Raw genomic sequence first — 12970 nt, 5'->3', positions numbered from 1 at the left:
GCGCCCCGCCGGGGAGGGCCGGTGCCTCATGGGCGCGCTCGCAGAGCTGCCAGAGCCGGGGAAGGGGCCGCGAGTCCTTGGCGGGCGTCCCGGCAGCAGGTTACTCTTTAACGCTCCACCGCCCCCCCCCCCCCCCCTTAGGTAACACCAGGCTGGGTAGCGGAGCCCTCCCGTGGAGTCCGGGGTCCAAGTCCCACCCCGGGGCGGCCACGGTGCCGGCTGCGCTGTCCCCCGAGAGCGACTCGGACCCCGTCCCCGCACTGACCGGGAGTCTGGCCGGCAGGAGCACCGCCTTGGCGAGGCCCGGGCGCCCCGGGGGCAGTCAGCCCCCCAAGGCCAGAGGGCGCAGCTCCAAGCCTTCCAGACAAGCCCCCCGCCCCAACCCGCCCAGCTTTCAAGAAGAGCAGGCTGCGAGGCTGGCCGCGTTCCTCCAGCGAGGGCGCTTTATTTAGACGCGGGCCTTCTCTGGAGCTCGGGCAGGCCGCGGCTGTCAGAGCGGCCAGGACCTCACGGACCTCACGGGCTGCCAGCCCGGGGACCTGGGACTGGCGCTGTCAGCTGTGAGGCGGGGCGGGGCGGGGGACGGGCCTCACTCTGGAGGAAGGAGCACAGGTCCTGAGTGTTCGGGGCAGGGAGGGGTCTCCAGCCCCTCCCTAGGCTGGGGCAGCTGGAAGCAGGGGGCGTCCGAGTCCCACACGTGCTGCTTCTGCCAGCAGGGTCCCCCAGCTCCCGGATGCTCTCATACACGTTTTCCAGGGGGCTGCTGTCCACATCCAGGGCCCTGAGCGGGAGGGTCGGGTAGGCCAGCTCACTCGCCAGGGCCAGAATCGCTCCCTGGGCCTTGGGGTCCAGCGGGTCTGTGGTGGGTCCTGGGTCCCTCCTTTTAGGCTTGCAGACCCTGGAGTACAGGACGTCCACCTGGAGACAGGAAGCCAACCCGAGGAGGGGTCAGCACCATCCAACCTGCTGAGGACCTGCCGGCCCTACCCACAGTGCCCCACCCTGGCCCACATTACCTGAGCGGCCGGGGTCACCTCAGCCTTCCCCAGCTGTGGCTCTTGGGGACTGCGATGGGTCCCTTTGCGCTTCTGGACGCGGGCATACTCAGCCACCCCAGGGCTGGCCGCCAAGCTGACCCCGGGGAGGGCTGCCAGCCCCACATTGGAATAGGTGGCCTCGGGGCCAGCGCACCTTGCAGTGGCTGCAGCTGCCGGCAGAGCCCAGGGCAGCTCCTGGTGTGGGAAGGCAGAGAGGGCTGCCGGCGGTCTGGTGATGTCCCTGGACACCTCCAGCCAGTGTGGGCGCAAGAGATCCATGCTGGCAGGCCGCAGGGCTGGGGGTGGGGTCAGGGCAGAGTTCACTCGGGGCAGGGGGCAGGAGCGGGTCTGACCCAGGGGTTGGCACAGTAAGCCCCACCCGGCCACCCCCGTCCCGCCCTCCGCTCACCCCTGCTGCTGCGCGGGCCCCGGTGCAGCTCGTGCAGTCTGGTGTCCGACTTGCTGAGGGAGCAGAGGTGGGTCCGCCTCAGCAGTGACTGGGGGCGAGGAAGGCTGGTCGGTCCCCTGCGGGCCCCGCCCTGGTCCCCGGGACAGCCTGGCACTCACCGCTTCCGCTCCCATCGCACTGCCCTGCAGCCTCGCCCGCTGCCTCCGCACCCTCTTCCTGGGGGATAGAGCGTCCTCAGGCCTTGGGGGTAGAGGTGGGGGGCGGGGTCGTCAGCCTCAGGTCCAAGGTCCAGTGCAGGGGCGAGTACAAAGCTGGGGGCGCGGACCTGCCTCCAGCCCCTTCCCGCGCTGGGCTGAATGGCAGCCGCAGAAAGGCGCCAGGCAGAACCGGGCTGATGGACGTACCTGCGGCAGGCTGTGCACAGCGACCACAGCCAGAGGAGCAGGGCGCAGCACCCTAGAACCCAGAGGGCAGGAGGAGCCCAGGACACTGGCAGCCCCATCCTGTAAAGCCAAGACCCTGGGGGCAGAAGAAAGGGGCACTGGGTGCTGGCCAAGGGGACCTACGCCACTTGGCAGCCCCAAGTCTGCACCTCCCGCGGCTGCGGAGCTCCTGCGTCTCCCGTTCCTGCTCTGACTCAGCACAGGAAGCCCCAAGGCCTGGCAGTAACTCTCTCCCAGAGGTGCCCACCTTCCCTTCTGGCAGGGGCTCCCGGGGAGGTGAGGTGAGCAAGGGCTGCTCTGCCTGGCCCCTCGGTGTCCCTGCAGGTGACCATGGTAACGCCCAGCATGGCCGCGAGGAGGGGCAGGGCAGCTGCGGCCACTATAGCCCAAATTGTAACCAGCATCGGGGGGAGGCCCTGGGTGTGTGCCACAGGCCACAGACGCCACCTGCAACCACCCTCTGCCCAGACATGGTCTCCTGTGTCAGGCAGTGCCCCCGAGCCACTCGCCAAAGAGCCCAGAACTGGGAGAAGCCGGAGGCTAGGTCAGCAGGCGGCAGCAGCAGCTGCTGGGGCTGCTGATACCCCCACCCCACTTCTGGCTCTTCTTGTCTGCCACTGTCTCTGCCAGAGCATCTGTCCCCTTCTTGGGGATTAGCAGAACTTCTGGGGGTGGGGGACGCCTCATAGTCAGCACATCCCACGGCACGGAGACAGCCGCTGGCGGGTGAGGGGTGGTCTCTAGAGTTTGGGGCCAGTCTGCCTAGACCCAGGGAGTGGGTTTCAGCCCGGCCGACTAACCCAGCTACAGCCACGTCCCAAGGCCTCCCAGACCCCAGCTACCCCCCAGGAGGGCACTTGGGGACCAAGGGACTTGGGGATCTGCCCAGGCACTTACCAAGCCCACGGCCAGGGGTCCTCAGCTCTGTCTGGGGCAGGCCAGGAAGGTCTTTGTGCAGCCCTCGGCTGAGCTCCCCACCTCATCACTTCCTGCTCCTGTTGCTGAGCACCTCCCCTGAGCCTCCCACCCTGGGCAGCAGCCACCACCGCAGCCTCACCCACCTGCTGCACCCCGCCCGAAGCCTAGATGAAACGTGTGTGCCTCGAGCCCGCGCTGTTCTGACAGCCTAACTCACATCCCCTCCACACATGAAGACGTGAGCAGAGCTGGCACAGAACCCCCAAACCCACAGGGCCAGGTCTGCCTGCCTCACCAGGAGTACCCCACGTGGTGGGCCACAATCCTCCTGCCCGTCTCGCCCGCTGGCCAGTCTTGCCCGCTGGAGCAGCACTGAGCTCCACCCATCCGTGGGTGTCACGCAGCCTGGCGGGCACCCTGGCCTCCAATCTGCCTTGGTCAGAGAAGGGAGAGAAGGGAGAATGCTGGCCTCCTAGGCCCCTCCAGCCCAGCTCGCCTCTCACCACAGCCCTGCACAGACCCTTCTCTCCCCAGAGACCCTGCAGCCAGCTGATCTCCACTGAATGACACTGTGATGAAATCACTTTAATGTCCTTGCCAAGGAAATGCCCAAGACACTGGCAGGTGGGCAAGAAAGTGTCCAGATAGGACCCTGCAGCCCTGTCTCCACTCAGCAGGGTCCGCACGCCCCAGGCCAGCAGGCTGGCCCCTCTTCGGGCAACACTGGTCTTCCTGAGGGCAGCCCGTGCTGGGGTCCCACACTTCGTCCATAGGGCTTGCGGGGTTCTCTAGAACTCAGTCATCTTCTTGTGGGTGTCTGCCTTCCTCTGCTCCTGCTGCAGGCCCGCTTCCTGAGCCCGGAGCTGCCCCAACTGGCGCTGGGCTCCTGCCAGCTTCTCCTGCAGCTGGGCTGACGCCACGCTATGCCTGCAGAGGGGCTCACCAGTCAGTGTGGGGTCCCAGACCATGCCGCCAGCCCCAGGCTGCCATGTCCACTGCCTGTGTGCCCACTGCCCATCCTCCAACATGCAGACCCCTCCTGGACTCAGCCTGACATGCTTGGGTCAGGTGACCTCCCGCAAGTGTCCTGGGGGCAGGGTCACCCTGGGTTTCCCTCTGCCCTGAGCCGGGCCCCACACGTACCGGCCAGCGTTGCGGGTGAGAGCCTCCTGGATGCTCCTGATGTCCCGCTGGGTTCGCTCGATCTTCTCCTCGGTCTGGAAGAGCCGCAGGCTCAGGGCCCGCTTGGCGCTCTTGCTGGCATGGTACATGTCCTTGCTCCTCCTCCCCGCCGGGGCTGCCCCAGCCTCTAGAGCCCCAGGAGCCTGGCCTTGCAGCTTTTCATTGAGGAAGTCAAACACATTCCGAGGAGGTGGGCGGCCCCCAGGCCGGGCCCCTCTTCCCTGGCACCTGGGGGGCTTGGTGCCAGCCTTGCCAACCCTGGTCCGCTTCTGCAGTGTCTCCACACACTGGTCCAGCGACTTCGCTCGTGGCAACACTACAGCATGGATGGGCTCCACCCGGCCATCTGCGTGTCGGCCCAAACCTGAGCACGGGAACGGCAGTGCTGTGGCTGCCAGACCCTGGGAACCTGACGGCTGCGGGACCCCCGGGAACCTGACGGCTGCGGGACCCCCGGGAACCTGATGGCTGCGGGACCCCCGGAACCTGACGGCTGCCAGACCCCCGGGAACCTGATGGCTTCAGGACCCCCGGGAATCTGATGGCTGCGGGACCCCGGGAACCTGATGGCTGCGTGACCTGGTCTGCTGCCCACTGCTGCTGCTGCCTCTGCCCACTTCTCCAGGGCAGCTTGTACTCACCCTTGCCAAACTCGTAGCCCATCTTGGTGAGGAGTCTGGAGCCTATGCCTCGTGTGTGCACCTCCCAACCAGCAAAGGCAGAGCTGCAGGTCCCGGAGTCCACAGTGTCTGACCCCACCACTGCAAGAGAGGGACAGAGGGCAGTGGCCCGGCCAGGGCAGAGGACTATGCATGGTGACCTGGGCTCTGACCAATGAGCTCAGATCCTGGGCAGAGCCCCAACACCCCACCTCTGGGGCTCCGTGCTCTGTCACTGAGGCTGCTGTGGGCATGTGACACCAGGCAGAGTGCATGGCAGTCCCCACAGCCTCCTGCACCGTGGCCCCTCCTCCATAGCCCTCTCCTGCCCCTGCCCTTCTCCACCTTCGCAAGGCCGTGAGCTCCTCACCTGCCCTCACAGAGTCCTTGGTTTGGTCCTCCTTCACCAGGGACATGGGGCTTCAGAAACCACCATCACTGATCCCTGGGTATACCTTCAACATGCAGACCCCTCCTGGACTCAGCCCACCACACTTGGGTCAGGTGACCTCCCGCATATACACACACACGCATACACACGCTCCTCTGGAGAGCTGGACACCGGCCACTAGTTCCCATTCCCGAAGCTTCCACCCTGGCTGTCTAAACACAACCTCTGTCTGCCAGGATCCACCAGGCACCCAGGTCCCAAGTTTGAGAAGCCATGCAGAGGAGCTGCCCCTCTTGCACTCCAGGCCCCATCAGTTGGTCATTTTCTGTGACTTCCTTGGCAACTCCGGCGCCTCCTCTCCCATGGCCACAGCCATGACCATGGCCTCCCATCAATGAGACTGTAGCTGTTGTACCCACACTCCTTGAAGACAAAGGCCACCACGGATCTACCCTGGCCCTTCACTCGCGCTCCTGTACCCCTGCCCCACACGGCCTCCCCAGGCACAGCTGGCGCCCTCGCTGTGGTCACTCTCTCCAATAGTTTGGTTAGATGGTCGGTGCCCTCAAAAGCCAGGAGCCTCTCAGGGTGACCCCCCACCTTCCTGGCTCCTGGGTTCCGCAGCTGCTGCCATACCTCTGGCATAGCTGGAATCACCTGTGCCATCGCTGTCTGAGTCGGACCCTGTGGTCTCTGTGCGCAGTGGGGGCAGGATGCCGTCCCCCTCCACCACGGCCTCCCTCAGCAGCAGCGAGTCAAACTTGACTGTGTAGTAGCCATTGTCCACATCTAGAGGCAGAGACAAGCTGCAGGTCAGCATCCTTGACAGCAGGTGCCACTGATGGGGAACCACCCTGGACATCAGGAGCAAGGCAGGGCAGAGGCTGAGGGTAGATGTGCTCATTTCGGGCCCAGAGCCAGAGTCCCAACACTCATCCCAAAGGAGGCAGGGAGCAGCCACGCAGGAGGCAGGGAGCGGCCGCGCAGGGGGCGGGGAGCGACGACGCAGTAATAACACGTGTGGAGCCTGGGAGGGTATTCCCGGGAGGCCTCCACAGCCAGCCTCACCGGTGATGCGTGCCGCGTGCCAGAGGCCATCCTGGTGCTTGGCCAGACACGCAGAGCCGGCCTGCAGGGAGCTCAGGTCTGGGTCCTGGAAGGGGCGCAGCTCATCCAGAGAGACCACCTGCCCATGGGAGAACCTGCAGACAGAGCCATAGGGGGCAGGGCTCAGACATGGGCCACCAGGGGCAAATAAACCCAGGAGCACTGACCCATCCGCCTGGGCACTATCCTGAGGGAGCCAGACACATGCATATACACACATACACATACACACACACATACACATACACACACACATGCACACACACATATACATGCATACACACGTGTGCATATACACACATGCATATACACACATACACACTCGTACACACATGTACACGCACTAACGCATACACGCATACAGGCGCACACACATGCATATACACACATACACATGCATATACACACGTACACGTACACACACATACATGTGCACTAACACATGCATACACACATGCATATACACACGTACACACGCACACATATACACATGCACACACATACACACATGCATATTAACACATACACGTGTAGTCATATACAAAGACCCTCACACATGTATAAACATGCACTCACACATACACACTCATGCAAATACATATGCAGTCATACATGGATACACACACGCCCTCCCACACATGCGCACACACATGCACACACACGTGCACAAACGTGCCCTCACCCACACATGTGCACATGCACTCACACATGCGCACACACGCAGACTGTCACATGCACTAACATATACACCCATACACACATATACACCTACATGCACACACAACATGCACATATACACATACATGCATATACACACACAGTCTCTTGGTATCCGTGGGAAACCCCCTGTGGACACCAAAACCCAAGGATGCTCAAGTCCCTTATATACAATGACATAGTATTTGCATACAACCTATGCACATCTTCCCATATACTTTAAATCACCCCTAGAGTCCTTGCAGTACCTGATACAACGTAAACGCTATGTAAATCGTTGTTATACAGTGCACAGACGCAGCCATCCTTTTCTTCCCCAATTATTTTCGACTCGAGATTGGCTGAATTGGTGGTTATGGAACCCGCGGATACCAAGGGCCAACTGTACACTTTACACACGTATGCACAGGCACAGTCTCTCACACACACAAAGGGCCTACTGTATACACACATATGTACATGCACAGTCTCTCACACACACACTCACACAAGGGCCTACTGTACACTTTACACATGTATGCACATGCACACATACACACAGTCTCACACACACACCCCAAGGACCAACTGTACACTTTACACACATATGCACATGCACACACATTCTCACACACATCACACACACAGACACCCGCATTTTCTCTCTCAGGATGGACTTGGCTGCTCCAGAAGAATATGCCCCGTGTGTCCCATCGCCTCTGCTGGAGTCCCAGTGCGGCAGCACCCTTTTGACAGCAGCTCCCACAGTCTCACTACTGCACAGGAAGCCACAGCGCCAGTTCATCAAGGCAGAGGTGTTGGGGGTGTGCATGTGCTCCTATGACTGAGTCCTCCCCCAAACCAGGAGAACCTGCTTATGAAATAGCGGTGCCTTGACTTTCAGATATCAGTGAACCAGTAAAATTAAAACCAAAACCAAGACACAGAGAGAGAGAATGAAAAGGAAATGTGTGGACAGACAGGAGCGCAATCTTCAACTTTGCCAAATAAAGACATGAAAAACTAACCGCCATCCACTGCTGCCGTGCCATCGTTTCAAAAGGAAGTTTCTTTTAACCCCACAAAAGCAACTGAGCAGCCAGGCGCGGTGGCTCACGCCTGTAATTCCAGCACTTTGGGAGGCCGAGGCAGGTGGATCACGAGGTCAGGAGTTCAAGACCAGCCTGACCAACGTGGAGAAACCCATCTCTACTAAAAATACAAAAATTAGCCGGGCATGGTGGCGCATGCCTGTAGTCCCACCTACTCGGGAGGCTGAGGCACAAGAATCACTTGAACCCAGGAGGCAGAGGTTGCAGTGAGCCGAGATTGTGCCACCACACTCCAGCCGGGACGACAGAGTGAGGCTGTCTCCAAAACAACAAAACAAGAGCAACTGAGGACAGGCCTTCAGCCCATGACATGCAGCCAGGGCTATCTTTCAAGTGGGAACGGGTGGGCGGAGCAGAGTGAGGTGGGACAGGGAGTTTGTCTCATGGGTAGACAAAGGTGGCCTCGTACACCTCCCCAGGCCAGGATTTTGGGCAGTTCCTTCTCGTGCCTACTGCTCGTAGGCGCACAGCGCCCTGCCAATGACCACAGAGAACCAGGGGCTACAGGACTGTGCCTCAAATGCACTACAGCAGAGACTGGCTGAAGGGAAACAGAGAACACATTCAAAAAGAAAGGGCTAAACCCAGAGTGAATCCGATTAAATATGCCTCTTCAACACACCCACACCATCAATTAATCAAACCTCTTCTAGAATATTTGACAATATTAAAAGCCTTGAAATTTGTAAACTCTTTAACCCAGAAAGTGCTTCTACGATTTTGTGTGTGTGTGTGTGCAGTAAAGCCTTGCTGTCTTGCCCAGGCTGAAGTGCATGGTGTGCTCACTGCTACCTCGACCTCCTGGGCTCAAGCAATCCTCTTGCCTCAGCCTCCCATGTGGTTGGGACCAGGGGAGTGTGCCACTATGCCAGCTAATTTTTGAATTTTTTTGTTGAGACAAGGTCTTGCCATTTTGGCCAGGCTGGTCTTGAACCCCTGGGCTCATGTAATCCTTCCACCTCAGTGACATGATTGTTAAGGAGAATGCATGTAAAGACTTAACCAAAGATGAAAAACTTGGAAATAACCTAAATTTCTAACCATGGAGAGTAGCTGAGTTAATGGCATATCCATGAAGTTAACTGAAAACCAAAAGAACAGGCGAATTGATCAATGGAGCAAAGGAGAGCCCCCAGCGAGAGCCCCCATCACAGAAAGCCTCATGTGCACAGAAAGCATCGCAGGTGGGGTGTGGGGAGAAAGACCCCGGATTTCATAAGAGAATCGCAGGTGGGGTGCGGGGAGAAAGACAACGGATTTCATAAGAGAATCGCAGGAGGGGTGAGGGGAGAAAGACCCCGAATTTCATAAGAGAATCGCAGGTGGGGTGCGGGGAGAAAGACCCCGAATTTCATAAGAGTATTGCAGGTGGGGTGCGGGGAGAAAGACCCCAGATTTCATAAGAGAAAATTAAAAACTGGGTTTTCATACATTAAAGATCATTAAAGGTCCCAACCCAATTACCTGCCTCACAGCATTGACAGAAATACACTCCAGAGTAAGCAGAGACTAACCCTGAAAACAAATAACATCTAAAACTAAAAGAAGCTTCAGAGTTTCAGCCACACCCAAGTAGAGAGGTCGTTGAATCGAATCTAGGCCGGAAGCGGTGGCTCATACCTGTTATCCCAGCACTTTGGGAGGCTGAGGTGGGCGGATCACTTGAGGTCAGGAGTTTGAGACCAGCCTGGCCAACATGGTGAAACCTTGCTTCTACCAAAAATTTTAAAATGAGCCAGGTGTAATGGTGTGCGCCTATAATTATAGCTACTCGGGAGGCCGAGGCAGGAGAATCACTTGAACCCAAAAGGCGGAGGTTGCAGTGAGCCGAGATCGCATCACTGCATTTCAGCCTGGGTCATGAAGTGAAACTCAGTCTCAAAAAAAAATCTAAAACTAGACAAAATTATCAAAACTCACTGATTCAGAACTTTTCAGAGTTCGGGAAACTGACCAAAGCTGATAACTCACTGGGAAGAGATCTTTCTTGAAAAATGCTGGGCCTTGGGTCAGAACACTGGGAAGTCTGCAGTCTTTGCACCTGGGGCTGCCACTGGCTCCTACTCCTGAGTCAGCAAACCTGAGTGTTTTACCAGGTCAGGGCTGGCTGTAAAATCCAACACCAGCAGAGGTGGATGTGGGACAGAAGGCAAAACCCAGACCTCGTAGTTAAAAGTGGTGACTCGATAAACACAGAGAAAACTGACAGCCCTGATCATCTGGGGTTGTGATCCCAGCTGGAGTGAGCACTGGGCCAGCCAGATACTTACCAGGAAGACTCTGAAAATCAGAGAGCCACAGAAGGGCTCAGCTCTCCCAAGAAGGGCCTGGCTCTTGAGGAAACCACTGCAGGTGTTGGAGGAAACCACTGCAGGTGTTGGGAGCTCCAAGAGAGGCCAGGGGAAAGCGAAAGCAAAGAGAGAGGGGCTGGCTGAACTCCTAGCGTGCTCTGAAACCCCACGGGGTGGCAGGGAGCCTTTGGATTAGGAGTGTTTGACATACCCTCTTGCCCAAATCAATGGCTGACCACTACCATATGCAAACACAGAAGCAATTGCTAGGAAGCCAGAGTAAAAAATATAATTTAAGGCCGCGTGCGGTGGCTCACACCTGTAATCCCAGCACTTTGGGAGGCCGAGGCAGGCGGATCATGAGGTCAGGAGATTGAGACCATCCTGGCTAACATGGTTAAACCCCATCTCTACTAAAAATACAAAAAATTAGCCAGGCGTGGTGGCACGCATCTGTAATCCCAGCTACTCGGGAGGCTGAGGCGGGAGAATCACTTGAACTTGGGAGGTGGAGGCTGCAGTGAGCTGAGATGGCACCAGTGTACTCCAGTCTGGGCAATAGAACAAGACTCCAACTCAAAAAAAAAAAAAAAAAAAAAAAGAATGTAAACATCTGAGCACAGATATCAGAGGCTACAGGGGTGGATGGGCAGGTATTGTAGTTTAAGTCCAAACAACTTAACTAAAACAAACAGAACACAAGACTGAGGAAAACAACTCCGAATCCAGACATAGATCATCTGAAATATCCACTTTTTGACAAAAAAAATTATAAGACAGCTAAACAGGAAATCATGATCTATACTTAGGAAAAAAAGCAGTTGGTGTAATCTGACTCTGAGTGGGCCCAGATGTTGAATTTAGCAAAGACTTCAAAGCAGCTACTATAAGTATGTTCAAAGAGTTAAATGAAAATATGATGACAATGATTTAGGAAATAGGGAATCCTTTTTCTTTTCTTTCTTTTTTTTTTTTTGAGACCAAGTCCTACTCTGTCAACCAGGCTGGAGTGCAGTGGCATCATCTCAGCTCACTACACCTCCACCTCCCAAGTTCAAGCTATTCTCAGGCCTCAGCCTCCGGAATAGCTGGGACTACAGGTGTGAGCTACCACACTCAGCTAACTTTTGTATTTTTAGTAAAGATGGGGTTTCACTATGTTGGCCAGGCTGGTCTCAAACTCCTGACCTCAGGTAATCCACCCACCTCAGCCTCCCAAAGTGCTGGGATTAAAGGTGTGAGCCACCACACCCACCCTAGGGAATCTTAAAAAAGAAATGATATAAAATCCATCAAATGGAGGCTGGGCATGGTGGCTCACACCTGTAATCCCAGCACATTGGGAGGCTGAAGCATGTGGATCACCTGAGGTCAAAAGTTCAAAACCAGCCTGACGAACATTGAGAAACCCCGTCTCTACTAAAAATACAAAAATTAGCCGGGCGTGGTGGCACGAGCCTGTACTCCCTGCTACTTGGGAGGCTGAAACAGGAGAATTGCTTGAACCCAGGAGGCAGAGGTTGCAGTGAGCCGAGATGGCACCACTGCACTCCAGCCTGGGCAACAGAGGAAGACTCTGTCTCAAAAAAAAGAAAAAAGGAATCAAATGGAAATTCCAGAGTTAAAAAGGACAATCACTGAGGCCAGGTGCGGTGGCTCACGCCTGTAATCCCAGCACTTTGGGAGGCTGAGGCAGGCAGATCATGAGGTCAGGAGATCGAGACCATCCTGGCTAACACGGTGAAACCCCGTCTCTACTAAAAATACAAAAAATTAGCTGGGCAGTGGTGGCGGGCGCTTGTAGTCCCAGCTACTCGGGAGGCTGAGGCAGGAGAATGGTGTGAACCTGGGAGGCAGAGCTTGCAGTGAGCTGAGATCGCGCCACTATACTCCGGCCTGGGCAACAGAGCGAGACTCCATCTCAAAAAAAAAAGACAATCACTGAAAGGAAATTTTTACTGACTGTAGTGGGGAGGGCAGGATGAACAGGTAGAGTACAGAGAAGGGGTAAGGTGGTACAGCTTCTTTGTCTGATACCACAAGAGTAGATGCCTGTCATTACACAGGTGTGAAAACCCATAGAGTGTACACCACCAAGAGTCAACCCTAATGTAAACGATGTACCTTGGGTGACAATGATGGGTCAATGTAGGCTTTTGGACTGTAATAAACACACCAGTCTGGTGAAAAGCATGACGGTGTTGTGGGGAGGGGCTGTTGCATGTGTGGGGGTCAGAGGTATATGTGAAATCCCTGTATCCTCCACTCAATTATGTTATGAACCTAAAACTACTCTAAAAACTAAAGCCATGGTCAGGAGCGGTGGCTCAAGCCTCTAATCCCTAGACTTTGGGAGGCCAAGGTGGGCGGATCACCTGAAGTCAGGAGTTCAAGACCAGCCTGGCCAACATGGTGAAATCCTGTCTCTACTAAAACTACAAAAATTATTTAGCCAGGTGTGGTGGAGGGCGCCTGTAGTCCCAGCTACTGGGGAGGCTGAGGCACAAGAATCGCTTGAGCCTGGGAGGCGGAGGTTGCAGTGAGCCGAGACTGCACCATTGCACTCCAGCCTGGGCGACAGCAAGACTCTGTCTCAAAAACAAACAAACGAAAAACCTATTAAAAAAAAATTCAAGGCCGGGCGTGGTGGCTCATGCCTGTAATCCTAGCATTTTGAGAGGCCAAGGTGGGCGGATCACCTGAGGTCAGGGGTTCGAGACCAGCC

General features: G+C 56.7%; 2 protein-coding genes across 6 annotated transcripts in view; both read right to left on the bottom strand.

Annotated features, from left to right (window-relative positions):
• Positions 1-415: 415 nt before the first annotated feature.
• LIME1 (Lck interacting transmembrane adaptor 1) lies at positions 416-3567 on the bottom strand. 4 transcript variants are annotated; one of them, XR_002724693.1, is made up of 6 exons: positions 2787-3567; positions 1851-1965; positions 1605-1686; positions 1447-1499; positions 1017-1333; positions 416-918 (listed from the first exon to the last, which is right to left on the bottom strand). XR_002724693.1 is itself a non-coding variant. In XM_023183294.1 (6 exons), the coding sequence occupies exons 2-6, from the start codon at positions 1946-1948 to the stop codon at positions 517-519; spliced, it is 987 nt and encodes a 328-aa protein (XP_023039062.1). In that variant the 5' UTR covers positions 1949-1965; positions 2787-3567; the 3' UTR covers positions 418-516. The 4 variants fall into 4 exon arrangements, 3 of the variants coding, with proteins under 3 accessions (XP_023039062.1, XP_023039064.1, XP_023039063.1); XM_023183294.1 differs by having other exon boundaries at positions 418-918; positions 1447-1534; XM_023183296.1 differs by having other exon boundaries at positions 418-918; positions 1017-1232; positions 1605-1662.
• ZGPAT (zinc finger CCCH-type and G-patch domain containing) overlaps positions 3372-12970 on the bottom strand; it is a 26660-nt gene continuing 17061 nt past the window's right edge. Inside the window, exons 3-7 of one of the 2 annotated variants that reach the window (XM_023183290.2) lie at positions 6108-6241; positions 5676-5828; positions 4631-4750; positions 3951-4353; positions 3372-3734 (exon numbers count right to left, since the gene is read on the bottom strand). In XM_023183290.2, coding sequence (XP_023039058.1) covers positions 3596-3734; positions 3951-4353; positions 4631-4750; positions 5676-5828; positions 6108-6241 — 949 coding nt within the window. In that variant the 3' untranslated portion in view covers positions 3372-3595. The remainder of the gene's footprint in view (positions 3735-3950; positions 4354-4630; positions 4751-5675; positions 5829-6107; positions 6242-12970) is intronic. The other variant, XM_023183291.2, reaches the window with a different exon arrangement.

Source organism: Piliocolobus tephrosceles, chromosome 20, assembly GCF_002776525.5.
Source record: "Piliocolobus tephrosceles isolate RC106 chromosome 20, ASM277652v3, whole genome shotgun sequence".
Taxonomy (NCBI): domain Eukaryota; kingdom Metazoa; phylum Chordata; class Mammalia; order Primates; family Cercopithecidae; genus Piliocolobus; species Piliocolobus tephrosceles.
The sequence above is the reverse complement of the archived record's forward strand: the minus strand, read 5'-3'. Positions and strand labels throughout refer to the sequence as shown.